Raw genomic sequence first — 18,811 nt, forward strand, 5'->3', positions numbered from 1 at the left:
TAGCAGTGAAATTACACAAATTTATTGTAAGTCCGCTGTGAAAAATACACAGACCCATCAAACAAACAGACAAGATTTATTTAGCCTGGAATTCAGAGTGATTATTAACCCATTCAGGGCGGGAACCCCTTTTAGTGTTTTCAGGATTATGTTATACTTTAGCTATTGAAAAATAGCAGATCTACAAGCACCGAGTGCCGCTCTACGAGCTTGTAGGTCTGCTATTTTTTAAAAATCGTGAAAATGTTGCGCAAATCGTTGAATATATATTATTTCAGAGCGCACGTTTTAACTCAAATCTTTGCTTCTGGGGAGGTCCCTGGAACAACATATTTTCAGATGGGGGTCGGCAGCCAAATTCATATAATTTTTGGGGTCCTTGACATGAAATATTGAGAACCACTGACATAGAAACATGAGGTTTTCACTTTGTAAAAACAAACGTAGCGAATCAGTCTGGTTTCCAGGCTACCATTTATAGCATATGGTGCGTGGATCTTTTCTACACCAGCTGTTCTCGATAAAGCACAGTTTCATCAATGTACTGTACATTCACAGCCTGCTGTGACGTGATGTACTTTCTTGTACTAATCTAATACATGGAAGTACAGCTGCAGGCAACTGTTATTCACCGAAAAGTACTGTCGCAAAGCTGCACACAACTGCAGGGATCATTACTGTAATGGAATACTGTACTACATGGCTACATGGTTGCTAACAGTGTTAAAGTTGACCTGTAAAGATCCAATTGGGATCATACACTGCAAAATCCTGAGTATTCATTTAACTCTGAGAGTGTACGAATGGAACCATACTGCATACTGTTATTTATTTACTTTTTCACATTTAGGAAAAAAGATAGCCACTTTTACATTGAGGTGCAAGACTTCTCAGGTGCCCACTCTTCCTGTACATCCTTTCAAATCACATGTTTTGTTTTGAAGGGAATTTGTGAATATTCTAAAAAAGGATCTCATAGTAGAAATTATACTTTTATACTTTAAGACATTCAGCGGTTGTTCTCATCCAGAGCTCTTTGCAATGAGCGTAAGTATATACACATTTGAGTTGCTTTGATTCCGAACCAAAGTATTAAGGATTTGTATTATTATTATTATTTAGTTAATTTAAATTATCCAATTTTAAATGCAGAGGGTATACAAATGGAACCAAATGGACCCTGCATTTGGTTCCATGTGTACACTCTCAGACAGAGTTAAAGGAACACTCAGGGTCAGGACTGTGGTGAGAGGCTCAGTAACATCCATACTGTATGTCATCGTGAGATAAGATCACAGTAGAAAATGAGGCAAAGAGCATGGCAAGCAAACAGGACAGATGCTGTATTCAATCTGCGCCTGATGCCTTTCACATGACGGAGAGAGGGTACTGGAGAGGGGGTGGGGGGAGACAACAAGAGTAGGGGGGGGGGGGGGGGGGGGGGGGGGGGGGCGGACAGAGAGAGATGAGGAGGAAGGGGGAGAGAAACTTTCAACACATGTTCACATGACCTGATTCGTGCCCCCCCCCCCCCCCCCCATAATAAATTAAATCAGCCCCCAAATTAAGAAATGATGATGCACTAAGGCAGACAGGAATAGACCATGCACGACAGAGTTAAAGAGTTACTTATTATTATTTATTATGTTATTTAATATTGAGAAGTTGATTGATTGGTTTTCTTAAGTCGGTTAGAATAGCTTGAAATGCCACTGTGGTCAGCACGTTTGTTCTCTTTGACATCAAATCTCTTCAAAAATGAATTTTCAAACACACAGTAATCGGTATGTGTGTTCTGCTTGCAGGTCCCTATGGTGCAGCTACAGGGCCTGGTAGCGGAGCTGCGCGAGGGGCTCCGTGGGGCTCTGGTGGAGACATGTGAACTCCGCCAGAGGGACCAGGGTCTTGAGGAGAGACTCCAGACACACCAGAGTGACGTGGATAATAAGATTGTGAGCCTGAAGAACTCTCTGAATACTTTCAAGGTATTTGAGAAGAATGCACACATAAACAAAATAGGCAGAAATTAACTAACTGTTCTGGATGGGCTGTGATATGGCATGCATGCACTGTGTGGTGTGTGGCAGGTTATAATAGTTAACTAAAACTAACTAAAAAAAGGAAAACTAGAATTAAAAAAAACATTTTAGTTAACTGAAACTAAATAAAAAATAAAAATAAATTAAAAACGATAACTAAACTGAAACTGTATTGTGTGTTCACAAAACTAACTGAAATTATAGAAAAAATACCCTTAGTTATAGTTTTTATAGTTTTAGTTATAGTTTTTTTGTTTAAAAAACTAAAACTAAACTAAAACTAAGCATTTCACCAAAATAAAAACTAAATAAAAACTAGCAAACCCGCTCTAAAAACTAACTAAAACTAACTGAATTAGAAAAAAAAATGCCAAAACTGACTAAAACTAAACTATAATGAAAAAAAAAAAACTATTATAACCTTGGTGTGTGGATGATAATAATATCAGCCTTTACAGAGCATGTCACCCATTTTCAACCTTATCTTCATATAAATGGTCCTCTGTAATGCTCATCATAAGATGGCACAACTTCACGCATCTACTCACTCAATCACACTGGCAGTCAATGGACAGTTCAGAAATGACATAATTGATGAGGATTCCAAGTACACATTAAAAGCCAGGCGGTTCTTGAGTGCCCCTTTTACCCTTGCCAGGCAAAAACGACAAAAAACTGTGACGCGGCTCTTGAACCGAAAGTATTATACTGTATATCTCTGCTGTCGGGAAGAAACCACCTAACTCCAAAATGTTAATTTTTCAGGAAATGAAAAATATACATTTTTCAGGAAATGAAGAAAAGTTTTGTCAAAAGCATTTTTACTACTTTTGGTTAAATATTTTCAAAACAACACACAGACGTAAAGGGTGTTCAATAGCACTGATTTAAAAAAATAATAATCAAAACCTCATAAATATATATATAAATATAACATAGATGAGTCATACTATAATATAAAGATCGTAACACGGACATACGTGGGATTGGCATTAAAGTGCTGGGTTTTCTAGCCCGGTTATTTCCATGTATGTCTTGGTATAGAACCTACAGTCTTTCTCTTGCTGAAAAGTTAGCATCCAGAAATAGAAGCCATTGGTATTACGTAAGTATTGACATGAACAGCTGCAAGAACGGACACTATTAAGTAAGAGTTTTGCATTAGTTCAGCAATACCATGAATTTAGATGTCACCAGATGTATCAAGGGGCGGAGAATTCCAGTAGTCTGGCTACGCAAGACTAATGTGTAAATAGACAAAATACAGACCTATGTGGTCACATGCATCCCTGCGCGCACGCACGCACGCGCGCACGCCACACACACACACACACATACTTCCATCTCTAAGGCGGACAGTCTGACCCGCCCTGTCAAAGTCCTCCGGCTGGAAGTGTTTACTGCAGCACACAGATCTCTTGTGGGCAACAAAACCTTTCCTCCGTAGAGAAAGTTCCCATTTCCTCCTCAACTGTTTCTCTTTGGGGAATCTTCAAAGAGTGAGAAAAGTTAGCAAGGTGTAAAGAAGTGTCTACTCTACTCTACCACACACACACACACACACACACACACACACACACACACACACACACACACACACACACACACACACACACACACACACACACACACACACACACACACACACACACACACACACACAGTTGACTTACCTTTGCTTACTCCTTCTTGCAGGAGGAGTTGAGTGCAGTATTGTGTCAGATTAAGGATGTGTCCAACAGACAGAGGGAGCTTCAGAAGAAAGTGGAACTGCTGCAAGTTGAACACTGCACAGAAAACAGCATCTCTAGCCAGAACAGGTAGAACACAAAACACGCACGCACGCACACACACACATTAGCACATGTAAATGTGCTAACATTTTGGTTGTATATGTCCAAATCATACTCCCATAAATAAATGTATTCTAACAAACATTGATGCAAAACACAGTGAAGGATTTGACCTGGCCAATCAGCAGCAGCTAGAGGCGGGATAGCTGCTGCTGATTGGCCAGGCCGTTTTGTGGCCGGGCATCGAGTCTGCCTGAGAGTTCCCAGATGGGAGCAGGAGGGGGGAACCCAGTGTACTCTCTGCTGCCCCATCTGGCGGAGTCAGGTTAGTTTACACTTGGATGCCGCTAGAAAGATGTGACACACATACAGTAGTATCCTGTTACGTTATTTCTCACATTATTCCAGTTTTGGTTGTATTGTAATCATCAGCATCGCAAGCATCATCCGTTTGGTGTCACAGTGACAGTTTTTCACTGTCTCCACGAGGCCGAAGGCATGGGGAGAGTATGTTTTGCACTCCGTCTGTCCGTCCGTCCGTCCGTGTGTCCGTTTGTGAACTGCTAATCTCTCGCAGCCAAACTCTGTATACACACTCCCTGGATGCCAGGGCTGAACCTTTGTTCCTCCTTTATTCCTCCTCTGCCACCAGGAGGCCAGTTTTTTTATAGTACACCTACAGATTTTGTCCAAACATCACGCAAAGTGGTAGCCAAAGCAAGTCTTTAAGATTTTTCATACTCCATCCTGATTCCCTAAGATTGGCTTCCAAAGTTCGCAGGAGTGCTCTGTTTTGAACAAAATGCTGCGAATCATGAACACATCGTTTGATTTCTGTGAGATTTTGCATGCACATTCCCACTAGGCAGAGGCAGAAAGGCCACTTTCAAAACAGCCAAATGGTGGCGCTATAACTGGCCGATTCATGTTTTCACCTATAACTGCAACGATCTGTGTACATTTCTGTAAAACTTGGTAGGGCATACTCCCTAGCCTAGAGGTCAAGGAAAAACCTTTCCCCTGTATTTTTCAAATCTGCTCTTTATAGTGCCACCAGGAGGCCGAATTATGTAAAACATTTTTTTTTATATTACTCTACTCTTTGATATTATATATTGATATTACTTTCACACACATCGGTACACATGATCTCTATAGTCATGTGATCAAGATGGGTCTGTTTGATTTCTCATATTGCATCCTGAGCTAAGATTGGCTTCCACTGTTTTCAGGAGTGGCCCCTTTTCAAACGCTCCTATCCTGGTGGATAGGAGCGTTAACCAACTACTTTTTGTAGTTGGTTAATACAATTATGTGCCTCCTCTCCTGTCATTGGTCCAAAAGCAGGAAGAACTCGAAGTCAGATGTGCTGATGGTGATGGGGGAGGGACATCTGCCCAACCAATCAGAGCTCAGTGTCATTCAGCACTACTTCACCAGCGTGTCGAACAATGGATCTCCTCACAGGAGTACCACATCAACACAGAGTGAGTTGCCTGCCTGTCTTATCTGCCTGCCTGCCTGCCTGCCTGCCTGCCTGCCTGCCTGCCTGCCTTTCTTATATGCCATGCTTTTTGTTATTGCTTAATGTAAGTCACTCTGGATTAAGAGTGTCTGCTAAATGCCTAAATTGTTATTGTAAATTGTAGCATGTGACATGTCAAACTAGGGGGTTTTCATGATTCTGAATCTATCCCAAGCATTAGTTTTGCACGAAAAACACTCCTTGGGTGAAAAACGGCCATAGCCGCCATCACACATGTGCACATTTGGGCAAGTGGCTATGGCCGAGTCACCTTAGGTGGTACCAAAATATGTCTCTGCCCCTGGACTAATAGTTCTGATAATTCACTGTAGCCTCTAACTCGGAGCAGGAGGGTCAACAGCAGAAGAGAGGCTGTCCGTCCAAATCCCCAATATGGACAGAGAGGAAGAACAGCAAAGAGGAGGCAGAAGTACCAGGCAGTCCTCCAGAAAACAGTATGTCACTATACTATCAATACTGATCAATACTGCTTATACAGTATGTCACTATACCATCAATACCGATCGATACTGCTTATATACAGTATGTCACTATACTATCAATACCGATCAATACTGCTTCTATACAGTATGTCACTATACTATCAATACCGATCAATACTGCTTATATACAGTATGTCACTATACTATCAATACCGATCGATACCGCTTCTATACAGTATGTCACTATACTATCAATACCGATCGATACTGCTTATATACAGTATGTCACTATACTATCAATACCGATCGATACCGCTTATATACAGTATGTCAATATACTATCAATACCGATCGATACTGCTTATATACAGTATGTCACTATACTATCAATACCGATCGATACTGCTTATATACAGTATGTCACTATACTATCAATACCGATCGATACTGCTTATATACAGTATGTCACCTGCATGCAGTACTATCAATACCGCTTATATACAGTTGATCAGACTAATTGATTTACTAAAGTGTTCATTGAACTCAGATGGAGAGTATACAAATGGAGTGTGTGTGTGTGTGTGTGTGTGTGTGTGTGTGTGTGTGTGTGTGTGTGTGTGTGTGTGTGTGTGTGTGTGTGTGTGTGTGTGTGTGTGTGTGTGTGTGTGTGTGTGTGTGTGTGTGTGTGTGTGTGGTTTTGCACGTTGCAGCTAAGAGGCAGTCAGCAGCCTTGGAGCTGCTGGAGTCAGAGAGAGTGTACTGAACACCACTATTGTGTGTGTGTGTGTGTACGTTGCAGCTAAGAGGCAGTCAGCAGCCTTGGAGCTGCTGGAGTCAGAGAGAGTGTACGTCTCATACCTGTCCCTGCTGCTGAAGGCCAACATCTCATTCAATGGATCAGAGGGCCTCGCCCCCAAGGACAAGCGGTAAGTGTTACTAACCTACTATGTAACATTAGTGGTCAGGTTCTGATAGCAAATGAGTCCGAACTCATTGTTTGTTTGGTTTATTTACTACAGGCCTGCATGAGTTTGCAAAAGGTGTTATCAACATTGGTCAGGGAGGCTAAATAAACAATTGGCATCCGAAACTATACTCATGATTCATGAACATCTGTTCCTGGCCATTATAGATAATGTATTGTAGAGAGTGAAAGAGTCCTTAAAATATATAGTTGCAATCAAATATACTAACAGTTAAAAAAACATACTAAACAGCAGGATGTGGAGAGAGGCATGAGACACGGGGAACAAAGAACCTGTAGACACAGACGGATAGAATCAGCCGGATACAGAGACAAATAAAGAATCTTCATCCCACAAATGGCAGACCACGGAAGTTGCTTTTGCCTCAGCTGATCGGCTCAGCTGACCTGTTTTGACAGCTCATCAGCTGATCTCTCATTCACCAATCACAATTATTACGGTTCATGTTTATTTATTTTGTTTGTTTGTTACGTTCCCGTCTCTTGAATGCTGCTCTGATTCATTGGGAAGCTTCCGTGGAGTCTAGCCCTTTTCACCAAATGCAACTAATAGGCCTACAACCATCATTTTTTGCAAGAAATTGTCCTAAATCCGTTGGATGTAAATGTCTCTGACTTGACCTTTACTCTGGAACCTACAACTGTAACCTAAAGGTGGGGTAAAGGTATATGTTTTGGTTAAAACAAAACATTTTTTGTTAGGTAAAATCACTATTCTGATAGTAATCATTGCTATAGAGTGTTTGTTAAATAACAGGGGTCTCCCTGTCTCTCCAGCTCATTAATAAACAGAAAATACATGTTCAGATAGGTGACAACATTTCAGCCAATCAGGAGAAAGTAGCCATTTATCACCTTAATTTTTGTAGTATTCCAGTTCCAATTTTGTCTGCTCATTTCTTTGTGTCATCACATACAATTCCACTTGTTTAATCTGTATCCTGACTGAGTTCTCTATAAAATTGGTATCCCAACCTGAAAATGTCCTGCTATGTCCAGCTCCTATGTCCCTCCGATGTCCAGCTTTGAGTGTTTGTGTAAACAACACAATCATTGTCCTAACACAAACATTGAATTGTCAATGAATGGCCAGTTTGAGTGTTTGTGCAAGCACAAACATTCCAGAGAAAAGTGAGAACGCAAATTGTGATTGGTCAGAATGAGTCGATGTATGATGATAAGAGCGCCCCTCACTTCACACAGGTGTGAAGTCACTCCTGTTACTGAACAAACACTCTAGTCTACAGCAAAGAGTACTATCACAATATAGAGCTTTTTAACCCTTATTTTAACCTAAGAAAATCACTTACCCTACCTTTTATATTCAAGACACATTATGTACAATCGTACGCATGCATGCGCATGCACACATGCATGCACACACAGTGGGAAGACTAATCTAATTTGAGAGCGTGTACACTGAAGAGGACAGGATATGAATTAATTAAGTTATGCTGCCTTAAAAAACGCCATTGACACTGGTAGCGGACTATTGAAAAAGATCCCTCACAGCCACATACTAATTTAATCACCAGTAAGCTGCAATGCACATGCTCTCAATGAAGAGAAGCACAGTTTATATAGCCTTAACACTCGCTGGAGTTAACTGGGTCAAACGGCATTGGCAAACTAACGCTAATATTTGTGGTGATGTGCAGTGCCTCGGGAACCGGGTGGGTGGGATTAGCTATTCATATCAGGGCCAACATTGAATAAAAAATAAAATATCGATCTCCAAGCTCACAAACACGGCGCATTGTGAACTTGTAAATAAGCTATTTTTGAAGAGATTTGGTATAGAGGAGAAATAAGGGCAGAACATTTACAGAGCCGAACCCAAGTCAACTAAGTTAGACGGTTTAAGTGCTTAATACATTGCAGTGAGATCCAGTTAATACATTGCATTTCTCTCACCTGTCCTTGTTCATTAAACCCCATCTATCTGGTATTTCCTGCAGTTTAAATCCACTTGACCCAGGTTTGACTCTTCATGTTGTATTGCTACTGTGTATATGCAGCATAACTATCCCCTATTTCCCTGTTCCTCTACACCTCCCATATCTCCTCTCTCCATGTCTCCCTCTACCTCTTTATCACTTACTTCATTTATTTATTTTTCTCTCCCTGTCTCTCTCTCTCTCTCTCTCTCTCTCTCTCTCTCTCTCTCTCTCTCTCTCTCTCTCAGTCCGTTTCCCAGCTCTCTGCGGTTTCTCATTCAACAGCATCTGGAGCTCCTCCACACACTCCAGGAACGTGTCCTCAAATGCCAGTGGCAAGGCATCATGGGAGATGTATTCATGAGGTTGACCAGTAAAGAGGTATAGCCCCCACAAACACAGAGGGCACTTGCTGTAGAAAGGAGGTGAAAGTCCTTACTGTCAGGTGAAAATAAGCAGCCATATCACGTATAGGACGAGATACGGTATGTGGTAGTCTACACCAGTGGTACCTTTTAGCTTGAGACTCAAATGAGAAATGTGATGTCTTCCTGGGACTAAAACTAGTCTAAATAGCCGATCTACAAGCTTTAAAAATATTTTTTTTACGTAAACTCAACCTCAAACCAAATACCATGTCAATTTTGATGTAACACCAGAGATGGCCATTTAGGCTGAACACACACAGAATGTGGTAGTAATCCTGCTTAGTACGAGAAGAACCGCAGGCTCAGACACCCCTGACTCAGGAGCCATATACAGAGATAGTTGTGAAAATAATAATAAAGTTTAATTTTTGCCATAGACGTTTCAGAAAGTATTTATTTAAAGACCGTTAAGCCTCGGACAAAGCCAACTCGGATGGTGACAAATCATGACAATAAACACAATTTTTTGGGCCGAACAAATAATTAGAAAGAAGAAAAACAACAAAAAAAGTGTTTTCCCCTGTCCCTTTTTCTTCTTTCTAATTATTTGTTTTGCCCAATTTTATTTATTTATTGTCATGAGTTGTCACCAGCCGAGTTGGCTTTGTCCGAGACTTAACAGTCTTTAAATAAATACTTTCTGAAACTTCTATAGGACAAATGACTGGGGAATTCTCTTCTGGGCCGCTCGTCGGGAGCCGGACTGTGACGCTCTATAGAATTGCAAGTTAAAGAAGTTGTCCAAGTCTATGGTATTCGCACCACAACACAGGCCTAATTTAACACAGAGGACTTTACTGTGTAGCAGTAGATAATATCAGTGCTCTAATGGGGCCCTGCTGGTCACACTACGGTTATATACAAGCCGTTATTCACAGGGAATGCGGCGAATGGGGGGGGGGGTATCGTGGCAGTAGGACAGACCTGCTGCGTGTTAACCCCAACTGACCCCAGAGCTGTTAGAGCTCTATTCTATTAGGGGTCAATGTGTTGCCAAGTGGCTGTGAGTGAGTGGAGGGAAATGAGCTAACACGGGACTGTTGTCACGCAATGTTGCAGAACCAGCGTTGCCCGTGGTTACATGAGGGATGAGATATGTTGGATGAGTGACAGCGTTGGAATTAACTTTATCCTTCATGCACTCTAATATGTTAGGAACCTCACTGTCTGTCTGTCTGATCCTGTCTGATCCAAAATGCCGCAGCTCGTCTGGTTTTCAACCAGCCAAAATGCTCACATGTCACCCCCCTTCTTCCCTCCATTGGCTCCCGGTCGCTGCCCGGTGCCCGCACAGAGTACAAACCTCTGAAGCTGGCTTTCAAAGCAACCAAAGGTATGGCACCCCCATATCTTGCAAGTCTGATCGCACCCTAGTACCATACCCACCCTCCAGTGCGCTCAGATCAGCCGACGCAGGGAAGCTGGAAGTACCTTCGCAAAAAACGCGCCACACGTCCCAAACTCTTCTCGCTTCTGGCTCCAAAACTATGGAGTGCACTTCCCATTGCAATCAGAACTGTGGACTCACTCCCAATCTTCCGCCGCAGTCTGAAAACCCACCTCTTCAGACTCCATCTTAGCCCATAGCACTTGCCGTAGTACTTGACCTAGCCTCGACCTCCTACAGGCATAGGCTCAACTTATTTAACTTAAATAGCACTTTATGGTGTATACACTTATAGTTTCATTAGATAGATATCCCACTGTTAGGTTCTTAGCTTACGTATGATACTATTTTTTTATGTATTTGATGTATTACCATGTTTTTTGTTCTTGATTACTGTGCGTCTGTGGATTAAGAGCGTCTGCTAAATGCCTAAATTGTCTGTCTGTCTGTCTGTCTGTCTGTCTGTCTGTCTGTCTGTCTGTCTGTCTGTCTGTCTGTCTGTATGTCTGTCTGTCTGTCTGTCTGTCTGTCTGTCTGTAGAGTGATTTTCTAGACCTCTATGTGTCCTACCTGAAGGAACTTCCAGACTGTCTGTCAGTGGTCAGCACTATGAAAATGGCTGCCCTTTTCGAGGTAAAAACACTAAACACGTTTTCATTTGAGCTTAACACGGCTGCCGTGTTAAGTGGTTTATTTACATTTTAATGATCAAAATCAATCAGGACTTAAAAGTTCATTTTATCTATATATCACAATGAAAATGTCAAGATTTTATAAAAAAAAACAAAAAAAACAATGACATTGATTTTTCAATGTCTTGTATGTTTTACACATTTTTTATATTGATTATTATCATTAGAATTGCCAATTGAGACATGAAATAGCGACACTGGTTGGTTGGTTCTAAATATATGCAGAGGTACTCTTCACTCATTGACTTAAAACTGAGCTGAAACGTTTTTGGTTATAATAATAAAATCTGGCACATGATTTCCATTCATGGAATTGTTATTATTCTACTGAATTTGGAAATAGTTGTAATCTCCCATTACATCCTGATTGGCTGAAATCGTTTTGCTCTCCCATAGTGATTAACTAAACGTTCTATCACCTATTTTGCCCTCCCACTGTGACTGACTGACTGTGTTCTGTGCTCTGATTGGCTGTGTGGTGCTTCCATCAGGGTGAGATCATGGGTGACGGTTCCAGGCCGTCCCTCCACAATCTGCTGCTGCAGCCTGTTCAGAGAATCCCAGAATATCTATTGCTGTTACAGGTCTGACACACACACACACACACACACACACACACACACACACACACACACACACACACACGCACACACACAAACGTTTTCACAGATGCTAGGGTTATGTTTATGCAGTTCTTTAAAACTCAATTGTACACGCACGTGTGTGTGTGTGTGTTCTACAGGGCCTGTTGAGGCAGACAGATGCAGAGCATCCAGACTACTACCTGCTGCTGGTGTGTGTCCAGCAGTTCAGGTCCTTCACTGCCCAGTACCATCACCTGCTCCAACACAACCAGGAACTACTGCTTCACAATCGCAAGGAGATGAAGCGGTCAGTCTCACGTGCGCACAGCCACACACACACACACACACACACACACGCACGCACGCACGCACGCACGCACGCACGCACGCACGCACGCACGCACGCACGCACGCACGCACGCACGCACGCGCGCGCGCAAGCAACCACAAAGACTCAGTGAGGTTCTTGATGGTAGTTGTTTCTGTCTCAAGTTTGACCTCTATTTTCTCAACAGAAGGGTTTGGAACATAACCAAATCCTTAAGTTCCTTAATATACCAAGATAGACTCACTAGTATAATTGTTTTTACACAATTGGTCTATTCAGTTTAGCTAGATATCACGAGAGTGTGTTGACGTCTGGTCGCCTAAAGCCAGCCCGCTGTCTGTTCCGTGTTCATTCCAGGTCTAACATGAAGCAGCTACTGAAGACAGTGGAGTGTGGAATGCAAAGCAGTGACTCGCCATACACCTCTAGCAATGCTATACTGTGAGTTATTCACTGTACATACAGTCTGAAGTATGTCCAGACATACCCTTGGTACTGTAAATTAAGCTGTGGTTGTTCCTGTCTCTCAGAGAACATGCTAACCAGGTGAAACGCAGCAAGCAGCGTCTCTTGGAGCAGATCCAGTCTCGGTGTTACCAGGACTGGGAGAGGGGTCGAGACATGGAGGCAGAACCCCAGCACTATGACCCAGAACGCACCTCTCCCCTGCACCCCTTCTTCAGCCCCGACCCAGACCCCCGGAACCACAAGGCAGCAGGTTTGGGGTCTTATTTATCTATTAATCTACCTATGTGTCTACTTATCCACCTAGCAACTAATCATTCATTCAATCAATCAAATACCCAGGTTTTGATTGGCTTCTGTTTCTATTCTATTTTTGTGTGGAATTATCACAATTTAACAGTTTCATAAAGAAATAACCACATTAACCGTTGAATGCGTATTTTGGGCAAATTTGTAAAATTTGACATCTAGCTTGTAGATCTGCTATTTTTGGTATTTGTCATAAGAAGAAGTAACTTGAACGCATCACTCAACCAATCAGTGGGTTCACTTGTGTCTGCTAGGTCTGCGCTGTATCCCAGAGAGTGAGGGCTCTGAGGGTTCTCTGTCCTGCCAGCGTCACCTGTCCAGCAGACCTCTGGAGCTCCATCACCATAGCCCGGTGAGCACGGCACTGGCCAACGCCCTCGGAGAGTTCCTCATCCCCAGGGAGGCTCCGGCCATGGAGGGCCTGTATGAGGAGGACGGAGACTCGCTCCACAACGCCTCGCTGTTTGACCACTGCTCCTCGGCCTCCTCGGACTCCTCAATCGACATTGCCTTCGTCAGGTGTCCCAAAAGCTCCTCGACGTCGCAGCACACTGCGGTGGCGGCCAACGTGCCGTCTGCTCGGGGCGAGGCCTACAGCAGTGGAGGGAGCCAGGGGAGCGGGTATAATAACAAGCCACCGAACCGAGGGTGCGTGTCGCCGGATGAGGCAGTGATGATGCGTCACCGCCAACACCGCCCTCTCCAGGCCAGTCAGCGCAAGAGCAAGGTGAGCACAAACTTCTAGGATCTTTATTTATTTATTTTACCAGATTTAGACAGGGGGAATACTGATTTTCATTCAGTCAAATCCTAGCTCTGTAAAAATTTAACCAAATGGATTTTACACATTCAGAGTTAAATTGACACTGATGATTTTACGGAGTACTTTTGTCATTGTGGGAGGCTCTGGCGTTAATTCGATAATCATATTGAAATCGGGAGAGACCAGTTTATGAATTAAATGCGCTATTGAATGAAAATAGCCCCAAATGAGACTTTGTAAGCACCATAGTCAGAACAATGGTCAGTAACCGTCATGTAACCATAGTCAGCACCATTTTGTCAATACCATAGTCAGAACACCATAGTGAGAGTGCAGTTTACATTTACATTTTTTTACATGCTACTCTTTCATTACAGTTATTAATGATTATTAATGATTAATGAACACTGATGACTTTACTGTGTATGACTCTGGAGTCTGGACAACAACAGACACTTCAAAGTGGGCAAAGGCTTTGCCACAAGGACGGGTTCTTTATCCGTCCGATGATCCTCACCCGTCCCTATATCCACTTTGAAGTGATAGATTTTTAACTGTTATGACAAGGATACACGGCAGCTATTATCTGTTGAACACTGAGGACTGTTTGTTCCAGTGCCATCCAGTAATATTCTCTAAAGGAGATGAGCTGACTTTATTACACAGTAAAATCCTCTGTGTTTATTTAAGTCTGAAAGTGTGCAAATGCACCAGCTTTCGGTCATAGACATTCTGCAAGCCAAATTAGAAATAATAATAATTTAAATATACAATTGTTGCACAGCTTTGAGTGTGTGGAGTGTGCCTTTTATAACTCTGAGAGTGTACAAATGTTGTCTTCCGCCTTTTATTGTTAATTTGGTCTCCTTTTGGCTCCAGCACCTGGGAAATTGGGGGAAATGGATATAAAAGTAGAAATGTGTGGCTTGAGGGAACGTTGAATGACATAGAGGAAGATGAGATGATCATCTTTGTCCTCTCTTCACCAGTCACTGAACGGTTTGCAGCTGGAGAGCACGGTCAACAGTTTGGACAGCGGACATTTTTCGGACCACCACCTCGGGGCGAGCCACAGCAGCCATGCCAAGCTGGAACGCCAGGGCAGCAAGGGGAGCAAGGGCAGCAAGGGGTGTCCCACCCCGACCCGCAGGGGCGCGAGCAGCCTGGGCAAAAGCCACCACAGAGTGGATATGGAGAAACAAAGTGATGAGCTACAAATTCCACTTGGAAAGGTGGGCTTGATAAATTGATGAACATTGAAGTGGAAAACAATAGAACGATTTAATTGGTTAAGTGGATGATTGAAGAGGCCGAATGACTGGGTCACTGAATGAACGACTGGGTTGAAGAGGCTATGGGTGGGCGTGGGAGTCATTTTGAGTCCCAGACAAACTTTGTGCAGCGTATAATAAGGTACAAGTGTTGTCATTGACATCTTTATGTTGTCAGATGACTATAATAAACCTTTGGGTTGAAAAAGCCCATAGGAATCAGGCATCAGCCATTAGCTTTAGCTAGCTAGATTGCATTCCCTTAATCAAATTGTATGTTTAATAGTCGTGCTGACAGCACAAGTAAAAACAAGTTGTCCATGTTGTTCCAATGGGGAAGAAGGATTTATGCGCTATAAAGTTAGAGGCCATAGAAGTGAACCTTTCAAGCCTGTTTTCTCAACTCGCTGTTTTCTGCAAGACATTACTCTATAAGCCCTATCACCAAAACTGGTGGGTCAAACTGAACAACCAATGTCAATTTGAATTCCCTGCTTTCACATGACATGAAACATTTTTTTTTTTTAATGTCAATGACAGCTTCGGTCAGAAGCGGTCACCATTGTTCTACAATAAGTGTTCGTTTGCATTGAACCACCTGCAGGACTCTACAAACCAGTGGGTGGAGGAGCCAAGGTGGAGGGCTGGGACAGAAGAGAATCACCACACCCCCCTCAGCGAGAGGAGCCGCAAGGAGAAAGGAGGCTTCAGGAATTCCTTCAAGAAACTCTTCAAGAAGAAGTAAGTACATTATTACAGACGTCAGGGTTTCAAACTGGGTGTCAAATTACAATAAAATGTCACCGTTTTCAACATTGTCTACCAAATTGTCCTGGTTTTCACCACAGTTCAAATAAATTGTTTTGATGGCTTACATAGATGTTTATCAAGTCACTAGGTGTGCTAAATGCTCAAATATTTGACCCCATCCTGATGAAAACACCAGGTGAAAACAAAACATTTAAAATGTTTAAAAATCTAATTTTTAAGTGATTATCGTTTTTTTGAGTGCGCACACACACACACACACACACACACACACACACACACACACACACACACACACACACACACACACACACACACACACACACACACACACACACACACACACACACACACACACACACACACACACACACACACACACACACACCATTGTGGAGTCAGAATGGCGACCACTGAAACCCACATCAGACAAACTGTGTGGATGCACGTGGAAGGAGGGAGGGACGGATATAGACCCACAGGCCAGCCAGCGTACAGAACAATATGTTTTTTATTACAGCCAAAATATCTGTGTCTCTTTGCAATGCGTGTCTGGGTGTCCTCTAGGAGTGGTGAAGAGAAGAAAGATGAAAGGACGGGTGGTGAGAAGAACTTGGAGAGCCACAACAACAATAGCAGTGACCAGGAGAGTCAAGGGAATAAGACCCCCAGACTGGATCAGCTGGAGATAGACCGTGGGACTGCTGTTTAAACCCACCGCTAGCACTAGGATGCCAACAGACAGATATGTATAATGTACAGATGATGTGCACACAGTGTACACACCCATGCACACAGACATGCACCCCCATGCACACAGACACACACCCATGCACACAGACACACCCCCATGCACACAGACACACACCCATGCACACAGACACACACCCCCATGCACACAGACACACCCCCATGCACACAGACACACACACACACCCATGCACACAGACACACACCCATGCACACAGACACACACCCATGCACACAGACACACACCCATGCACACAGACACACACCCATGCACACAGACGGATACAGAGATGGGAATTTAGATAATTACTAAAGTCATACACTCATAACATGCAGACACCACATGACAGATGCATATTATGTACACAGAGCTATTCATAAGAAGTTTATAAAAGTATATTTTGGTGTTAATCTAACGTCGCCTTGGACTGTCCAACATGTCTATTGCTCTCTGATTATAAATTCATTAAACAAATGGGTTAGCTGTTATTGACAGATTTGAAAAATATTGAAGAAATTTGGTTCTTGTCAGCGTACTGTGCATAAGCAATATGATGCTGATCAGCCAAATAGTTTGGGATTTTCTGCAGCGCGCACGCACGCACGCATGCACGCATGCACACACACACACACACACACACACACACACACACACACACACACACACACACACACACACACACACACACACACACACACACACACACACACACACACACACACACAGTCAGTCCATACGTTTACATATGTATACCGTACATTATCACTTTTGATTTCTTACGTAATTAGTATGACAAAATATACTGTACATTATGCAAATATGAAATGGCTGTAGATTAAGACTTGCATGTGGTTATGTACTCCCTCTTAACAAATTAAAGGAACATGTATTTGGGTTTGGACAAAATACTTCAATCAACAGAGTTAAAGGGATATTTCACTTTCAAAAAGACTTTTGGTCATTTTATCGTCTACTCAGTCTTATGTGAACACCTCAGATGGTTTTTAAGTTACTTCAGTATTTAGATATTTAATATTCATTTTAGCTGCCCCGCCCCCTTCCTATACAAACCCATTATAACTTCAAAATCCATTTTAACCATGATAGATATTTTGGAAAAGAACCTCCAGAAGGAGGCCGGAAGAGACTAAAACATCAAAAGGAATTATTCAAAATAAATGAACAGTAAATGAAAAACCACGGCCCCCTCACGTATTGGAAGGACAGTATCAGTCCCCAGAAACGTTGGGTTTGTATAGGAAGGGGGCGGGGCAGCTAAAATGAATATCAAATATCTACATACAGAATCAAGCAACATCAAAACTGGTCTGTGGTGTTCAAAGCCTGAGTAGATGATAACATTACTAAAAGATGTTTTTGAAAGTGAAATATCCCTTTAAGTTTTGTATAGAATATATTGTGAGAGTCAAGATGATTGCAGGAAAACCTTGCTTTATTTACATTGCTCAATAAAAGTTACGTTTTAAAGATATACTCCTTGGATTGATTCTTTCAACTTTGGTGTGTGTGTGTGTGTGTGTGTGTGTGTGTGTGTGTGTGTGTGTGTGTGTGTGTGTGTGTGTGTGTGTGTGTGTGTGTGTGTGTGTGTGTGTGTGTGTGTGTGCGTGTGCCCCCCCCCATGCTATAGCCATGGGCTATAGCCCATGGTCTCGGAGTGATTTTCGTCTTTTTTCAAATCCTTTTCAAAAAACGGCATGCTATATATAGCGTGCGCGCGCTATATATATAGCATGCTGAAGTTATAACTAAGTTAGAAGTTATAATGACCATGGGATATAGCCCATGGTCTCGGAGTGATTTCCGTCTTTTTTCAAATCCTTTTCAAAAAACGGCATGCTATAGTATGCAGTCCGAGGCCAGGCCAGAGCTTATATATAGCCTATTAGTAAGAGAAATCTATGAAAATCTGGGAACTAAATCGTTACCAAGAAATTTCTTCACCAATGTGTTTCTAAAGGTGTCTAACAACATGTACTAAAAGTTTTAAATTCAACTCCCGTGGGAAATTGAGTTATTAGCATAATATGTGACCATACCCATAACATCTTATATAAAGGCAAAAAAGTCCACATTTCATCATTCTTTAAGTAGCATGTGAAATATGAAACTAGGGTGTTTGCATGATTCTGAATCCATTCCAAGCATTTTGCACAAAAAACACTCCTTGGGAGGAAAACGGCCACACAAACGTGATGAGGTCAGCACATTTGGTCAAGTGGATATGGCCTAATTTAGCCCAAGGAGTGTTTTTTGTGCAAAACTAATGCTTGGAATGGATTCAGAATCATGAATCCATGAAAATTGGTCAAATACCTGATAAAA

The 18,811-nt window shown here is 42.3% G+C and overlaps 1 protein-coding gene across 1 annotated transcript in view; it reads left to right on the plus strand.

Moving 5' to 3' along the window:
* arhgef33 (Rho guanine nucleotide exchange factor (GEF) 33) overlaps positions 1-17,868 on the plus strand; it is a gene marked incomplete at its 5' end in the record, with an annotated part of 34,910 nt that extends 17,042 nt beyond the window's left edge. The window contains 15 exons of the mRNA XM_079511932.1: positions 1,806-1,985; positions 3,735-3,859; positions 5,177-5,319; positions 5,690-5,812; positions 6,600-6,726; positions 8,971-9,103; positions 11,078-11,170; positions 11,721-11,813; positions 11,972-12,120; positions 12,499-12,582; positions 12,672-12,859; positions 13,170-13,642; positions 14,668-14,910; positions 15,554-15,690; positions 16,285-17,868. Of these exons, the coding sequence (XP_079368058.1) occupies positions 1,806-1,985; positions 3,735-3,859; positions 5,177-5,319; positions 5,690-5,812; positions 6,600-6,726; positions 8,971-9,103; positions 11,078-11,170; positions 11,721-11,813; positions 11,972-12,120; positions 12,499-12,582; positions 12,672-12,859; positions 13,170-13,642; positions 14,668-14,910; positions 15,554-15,690; positions 16,285-16,429 (2,436 nt within the window). The 3' untranslated portion in view covers positions 16,430-17,868. The remainder of the gene's footprint in view (positions 1-1,805; positions 1,986-3,734; positions 3,860-5,176; positions 5,320-5,689; positions 5,813-6,599; positions 6,727-8,970; positions 9,104-11,077; positions 11,171-11,720; positions 11,814-11,971; positions 12,121-12,498; positions 12,583-12,671; positions 12,860-13,169; positions 13,643-14,667; positions 14,911-15,553; positions 15,691-16,284) is intronic.
* Positions 17,869-18,811: the final 943 nt, after the last annotated feature.

The sequence above is a fragment of the Electrona antarctica genome (assembly GCF_951216825.1).
Source record: "Electrona antarctica genome assembly, chromosome: 10".
NCBI classification, from domain to species: Eukaryota; Metazoa; Chordata; class Actinopteri; order Myctophiformes; family Myctophidae; genus Electrona; species Electrona antarctica.